The 6880-nt window shown below is 41.4% G+C and overlaps 1 protein-coding gene across 1 annotated transcript; it reads right to left on the reverse strand.

Moving 5' to 3' along the window:
• Window positions 1–1221: 1221 nt before the first annotated feature.
• LOC311624710 (uncharacterized protein C15orf61 homolog) lies at window positions 1222–6085 on the reverse strand. Its single transcript, XM_084888290.1, has 2 exons — window positions 5687–6085; window positions 1222–1448 (listed from the first exon to the last, which is right to left on the reverse strand). Exons 1-2 carry the CDS (start codon window positions 6030–6032, stop codon window positions 1321–1323), a joined length of 474 nt encoding a protein of 157 aa, XP_084744416.1. The 5' UTR covers window positions 6033–6085; the 3' UTR covers window positions 1222–1320.
• Between the last annotated feature and the right edge of the window lie 795 nt (window positions 6086–6880).

Genomic DNA, 6880 nt, shown 5'->3' on the forward strand with positions numbered 1-6880 from the left:
ATTTTTAAAATGACTTTGCTTTCAAAAATGCAATTAACTTAATAAAATTATAGTGCAAAACTGCCATCAGGTCTTTAAAATTTCAGCCCACTTCCCATCACCAATAAGTCTATAGATAATGCACCATTTCAGCTAATTGCTTTTATAAACAGTTATCAAATTTATTTTTTTTCTGGGTCTTTCTGGATCTTAATTGTTCTTACAGCTTTATCAGCATGCCATTTTAACTTTTAATAAGTCTTCATTTTATTCATCTTACTGCATTTACAATAACCAGTGTTATTATAGTTGGTATTGGATTCTTTAGGCAATCTATAATGATAAAAGCATAATATGCCAATTAGACTGGATGTCCTTCCGCACTACCTTCCAGCGAATCTGGGGCTGCGAGGGAAGCCCGTGACGGCAGCTGGGGGAAGGAGCGCCCACTCTTGCACGAAATTTCGTGCATCGGGGCCTCTAGTAAGAAAATAAACAAACAAAATAGAAGCAAGACTCATAGATAGAGAGAACAGACTGACAGCTGTCTGCGGGGAGGGAGTTTGGGGGCTGGGTGAAAAAGGTGAAGGGATGAAGCAAAGAAAAACAAACTCAGAGAGGACAGTATGGTGATTACCGGGGCAAAGGGAGTTGGGAGGAGGTAGAAGAGGGTAAAGCAGGAATAAATGGTGATGGAAGGAGACTTGACTTGGGGTGGTGAACATACAATATAATATATACCTGAAACCTATATAATTTTATTAACCAGTGTCACTCCAATACAGTCAATAAATTTTTTTTTTAAAGTTTACCTTTTATCCAGGTTGGTACAAGGGCTTTAATAAATTTCCATTTAAAATCATGGCAGCTAAATGGTTTAGATTTCAGATTGCAAATAGAATTCTCATCAATTTTGGATTTATCAATAATATTATATTATCGCCACAATATATCCTACTTTTCCAATGTTATATAAAAGATTTTTCCCTTTCTTCTTCGTGTGGGTGTCTATTTGTTTTCTCTTCCAAGGAAATTGGTTAATACCTAACTATAGAATCTATATGTTATAATTATTTTTAGCTGTAGTTTAATCTACTTCTAGGGGGAAAAAATTGGTATAAGCATCATGTGTTTCTAGTTCCCATGGGCTAACAGAGTATGTGATATATAACAATGTATGGAAAGCTTTGCCTCTGGAGGGCCATGATTCATCTTAAAGCACCAGACACCACAGAAAGAACAAGGTGTTTGCAAAAGTTTTATTTTAAAGGATCAGAAATAAATATTGCACATACACACAAGAGATAATCCACTGATATTTACGTTCTCCAATGGACACTTTCAATACAGGGCACCTTCATCTTCTTTATTTAGGAAATAGACTGTTATTGGTCCATAACTGGTATGCACAGTCTCTGTGACTCTAGCAAATAACCAGGAGCCAAGTCCATATAATAAAGTTGGAATACCTAGAAAACAAACGAATACATTATTTCCCGATGTCAAGTTATTAATCATGCACCCATATATTTGTCATGACATAAGTAGCATGGCACTCGTTAGCAATGTCAAAAAATTATCAAGTTATAAAGATATGAGTAAGTATTGACTCTACCTAAGGGCTTCATCTGTTCGGGGAAACATAACAATTGTGTGAGCCTAGAGATTTTTAAACCTAAAGATATAGCTGGTATGAATTTTAGTTCAAAGCACTTTACAAGCACAAATTCATTTCTCCAAGTAATTATGAAGTAATTCTATATTCTTTTCACAAATAGGCAAACGTAGAATATTCATTAATTTAATTGTAGATACTCCTGGATGAGCTTAAATCACTGGGTCAACTTTCTATACTTTACATTAGACAGTAACACTGTTGGCTAAAGTAATTTTTTTTGTACAACTTAAAAAAAAAATTGGGTCAAATAGTGGTCTTCAAAACTATGGCAAAACTTGACTCTAAGGAAGATTTTAATATAATAACAGGCATGAGAAATAGTATTTTTATATTTGATTGAAAACAAGCTTTTTCCCCACCTATTTAAAATAGACACATAAAGGTAGTAGACTCCAATGTGTTTCTTCCTTGGAATATTTCCATTTGATAAGATCTTGCTGATATACTTGACATTAACTGCCATTTGTGATACATAAAACTAAACATATACTACACTGAGATTTGGATATGTATATGAGACTATGTTGGACACACAAACTTTCACAATTCCTATCTTTTTTAAAGCATTTATTTAAAAGTAATGGCCATTAACATATTAAAAAGATATGCAGAAAACCATAGGCACATGAATCAATAAAAAAATATTGTATGCTCCACACAGAATAAAGTATTAATTTTATTGTTGCTGCATAGGAATCGGACCAAAAATGACAATTTAAAGGGTTAGAGCTGCACATTTGGAAAATCATTTTCTTTCTCGTTAATAGAGATGCTCAGGACTAATATTGCTTATTTTTTTTCTTATTTTTCTGCAAGAGTGTATTTGCTGTGCTATGCTCTTTTTGAGGGTATAAGTGCATTGAACTACTTTGTGCTTATTCCCTGAAGCTGCATTCCAGTCACTGTAATGCCAAAGATTAATCAGGAGAAGCATCACTAGCTGGCAGTGAGAGGCAGCAAAAATGCCCAATCAAGCGGGCACCTCTGCTTTTAGGAATATACTGGGTCACAGCTTGTCACTCCCTATCACAGGGTTCCCTGGAACTCCTATGAAATACTTTACAATATATTACCTTCTCTGCCTTGGTAATACACACAAAAATTCTCTAAAAGGAGTGTCACAAAATAGCCATAAAAACTAGCAACATGAAGCTATTTACAAATTATTTAACCAAAAAGGGGCGGGGGAGGCTAGTGGGACAAGAGAAGAAAAAGAACAAGGGAGGTGGGAAAAAGCAAAGAGTAGAGGGAGCAGGTGAAATAAAATACAAATTTAAAACACGATATCACAATTCAAAATCCAAAAATCAACAGCGAGAGGAAGAAAAACAGGCTCTAGAGGCAATTATTAATTTTCTAAACATACTGAGAGTAAAATATTTAACATATCCCTTTTAAACCAATTCTAAGGACATAAGGAATAGCTGGTGACACTGAATATTTTGTTTGTTTTACAGTATTTACCACAGTTTTCAGTTCAATATTGACACTTAAAAAAAATCATACAAATAAATGGTTAATATTTCTTCAGCTGAAATGGAGGGCTGATCAAAGATTAGTAGTTTAATAACAACAATGTCTCTTATTAGGAAACAACTAAGAGCTATTAGCATAATGCTGTTTGGTCGGGGATGGAGTTGTGATAATAGGAATCAGAATTTCTCTATACTTTTTTCCTGCTGTCTATTTAATACAGTCAGGCTAATACACTATTTGGGAAGAGTTGCCACTTATGCTGTATAAGTTACACATCAAAAACATAATTTTCTTTATCTATAGCACATATGCTCTAAAGCCTGTAAGATTCCATGGGCAAAAATTTTCCAGCCTGTTTGAAACATATCAAAACATTAACATGAACTGGAAAGTCAGTTCTTTGCATAATAATTCATTTTGAGTCAGCTGAACAGTCGGTAAACAAACCACTGTCAAATTAAGCACTTAAAAAAAATTAGAACTTCGTAGCAAGTCTCCGATTACCCATTCATTCCAATGGTAAGTTGCTTTTCTTAAATCTCAATCTACTTCCCAGCAGGATACTCAGACTGATAAACCATCAGTAAAATGTCAGCTTCCACTGAGGAAAAGGCAGAGGAGAAAGAGAACAAATGGCTAAGAGAGAAATCTCTATTACTTAAAAAATAGGAAAACGAATTACTCTGATAATTTCTAATTTGGAAGGGAAGAAGACAAATAAAATCCTGAGTATTTTTATCAATCAGTGATGTACTTAATGATCCAGAGGGGCAATTGTGGATCTCAGAGTAGGAAAGAATCCTATTATCTAATTTACATTCTCTAACCTTCAGACAAAATTACAAAATAAATGTTACCAAATTGGCGGATACACTACTCTTTACAAAGTCCAAAAAATAATTCCCTTTATCAGTACAATCCAATTTGTATTCAAGTATGCATGAGCAGAAAGTTTCCTTTCTGTTTAACTTAAAACTCATTCCCATCTGAGCAGGATTTTTTTGATTTCTAAAAGACCATTCAATCACTTTTCAACCTTCTCTTCCACAAAAAACAAAAAACAAAAACAACAAACAAAAACCACACACAAAACTAAACTTTTCTTTCTTTCTTCAAAAGGTTTTACTTTTCCAAATGAGGATGTTCTAGGTATCCTACTTTTCTTTGAATTTCTTTCTACTTAAAAAACAAACAACGAAAACAAACAAACAAAAACCAACCCTAACCATTGAGATGTTTCTAAAGTGTTAGGTTTGAAGGCGTGAAAACTTTAAAAAAGAGCACTCAGCTCCTGTTACACTTTTCTCTAGTCACCATGCCAAATAATTATGAAACTATCTAAGTCACCTATCCCTTTCAATTTCCTATCAACCTCAGAATTAGTGGGCCTACTCTACAGTTCATCAGCCAAACAATAAGACATTTTTTTTTTTTTAAAGGATTACACTTTGCTAAATAATCTGCTCCTTACTGGACTGAACCCAGGATCATCCCAGGGGAGCAATGGCTCAGAAACCCCATGGCTGACATTTGTGAGTTATTATATACAAAAACATACACACCATATTTAAATTTAATGAGCGATCAGACTACATAACACGAGTGCAGCTGCTGTAGCTTTCATTCTAGTTTAAAAAACAAAACAAAACTGGTTGGGTAACATGGTTTAGCTCCCACGTCAAGCTTTTGAATTACTAAAATGTGGACTAATTTAGTACCAGCTATTAATAGGTTCGAAACATCTTGAGGCCTATTTTTTCATCAATCTATAAAGGACACCTCATGCCAATGTGTATGCCTCTTCTGTCATTAACCAAAAGAAAACAACCATACAGCAAGAGCAGACACTCTCGGAATTAGAATATTCCCATGAAAACCTACAGAGATGAAAGGGGGCAGCCTTTTACATATCTTTTAGGCCTGGCCTCTGAGCCCACTCGTATGACTGCTGAAAACCTGTAGTGCTTTTAGCAGAAGGAACTTGCTGGGGTTTCATATGAACAAAACAAAGAAACTTTTTAAAAAGTAGTAGCTCGATTTTAGAGTATGAACGCACGCATCTATATGTCCGTGGGGACGTAGCCTGCCATGCAATAAGACATTTTTATTTTTATTTTTTAAACTTCAGAGCTCCTTTCCTTCCAGTGGCTCCCAGGGCGGTAGGAAGTGAGGATGGAATGAATGCCTCTTCCCCAGGGTGAGCCCCAGGCCTGTGATATCGCCCACTTTCCAGGGGACGAGTCAGTAGCAACAGCTTAGCCCCCAGGAGCACTTCCTGGGGAGGGTGGGGGTGAAAGTGGGGTGTGTAGGGTACAAAGCCCGGAGCCCAGGCCTGGGCTGGAGCAGTGGGTGTGGAGGACGCGGAGGCGGTGTCTGGGGAACCCAACAGCCAGGGGCGAGCGTGGCGAGCCCGTGCACCCGGGATGGCCGGCCCGCGGCCGAACCAGCAGCTCCTCCCGGGCCAGCGCGGTCTGACCTGGGCCGGGGTCTCGTGCTTTGCAAACAGCGGGGCCCTCATCGGGGGGACGAGCTCCCCCCGCCCGGGCCACTCACCGAGGTTGACGACCTTGAGCGCCGTGAAGAAGCGGTCCTGCTGCGCCAGGTCCTGCCAGGGCGCCTTGGAGCAGTGGTACTTGATGAAGGGGAAGCAGCCGGTGCGCAGGACGTGGTAGTTGGCGCCCGGCACCGGCCAGTTGAAGTGCGAGCGGCCGAACTGGTCGTTGCGGACGGCGCTGTAGCGCACGCAGAAGGAGGTCCAGGGCGGCAGGCGCCGCTGCAGCAGGTGCTGCGTCAGCACCTCCGAGGCGCGGGGCTTCGGGCGGGCGGCGGCGCCCGCGGCCCAGGGCCGGCTCAGCAGCAGCCGCAGCGCGGCCTCGTGCGCTCTCCGCAGGGCCTCCATGGCCGGCCGCGGCCCGCCCCGCACACGCCGCCGCGGGGGGCGCGCGCCGCCGGGGGCGGGGCGGCGGGAGCGCGCACGCGGGGCCCGGGGCGGGCGGCGAGGACGCCGGCGGGCGGCGCGCGAGTGTCCCGCGGCCGCTGCGGAGCGCGCGGAGGGGACGGGGTGGGCCCGGCGGTGGGCGCAGGGTGGCGAGGGTCAGCGGCGTGAACAGGGAGGTGAAATGGGCACTGTGACCTCATTGGTCGCTAAGAACGCTGGCACAAAGGCGGGGAGATCTCAGCAGTTGGGGTAGGAGGCTCCTTAGTGAGTGGCAGAACTCGCACCCATCGCCCAGGCCCAGCTCCAGGGAGATCCCTAAGTTGGCGCTGCTGTCGAGGTGACCCTGGAGAAGGTGTCCTGGGGAAGTGGGTGAAAGCCTGTGATTAAGCGTCAGCCTATGAACCAGGAGGTCATGGTTCAAGTCCCGTCTGGGCATAAGCCACATTTGGGCTAGATCCCCCCCCCCCTCTATCCCCCCCCTCGCAGGAAGCAGCCAATCCATGGTTCTTTCTCCTCATTGATGTTGCTCCTCTTTTTCTCCCTTTCTCTCTAAAATCAATAAAAATATATTTTTTAAAAAAGCAAAGCCCCTAGATTTGCATTGGCTGTAAAGTCAAGGAGAATTACTATGTATTACTATGTTTAGGTCTTTGTGGTCATGTTCACTGTTTAAGTCCCAGATATTTCAAAATAAAAAGTTTATTCCTACAAAACGTCCCAGGTTTCTCCGTGTGGTGCCCAGATTTGTACCACTGTTGACCTCTCCTAAGAGCCTGGTGAACGCCAGACCAGGAATGTTTTATTTAATA

This window comes from Pipistrellus hanaki (genome assembly GCF_964339955.1).
Source record: "Pipistrellus hanaki genome assembly, chromosome: 1".
Taxonomy (NCBI): domain Eukaryota; kingdom Metazoa; phylum Chordata; class Mammalia; order Chiroptera; family Vespertilionidae; genus Pipistrellus; species Pipistrellus hanaki.

Coding starts and splice junctions, on each gene's coding strand:
- LOC311624710 (XM_084888290.1), bottom strand. CDS start 6,032: ATGGAGGCCCTGCGGAGAGCGCACGAGGCCGCGCTGCGGCTGCTGCTG. Junction 1,449..5,686: donor GCTCAAGGTCGTCAACCTCG/GTGAGTGGCCCG, acceptor TTTGTTTTCTAG/GTATTCCAACTTTATTATAT.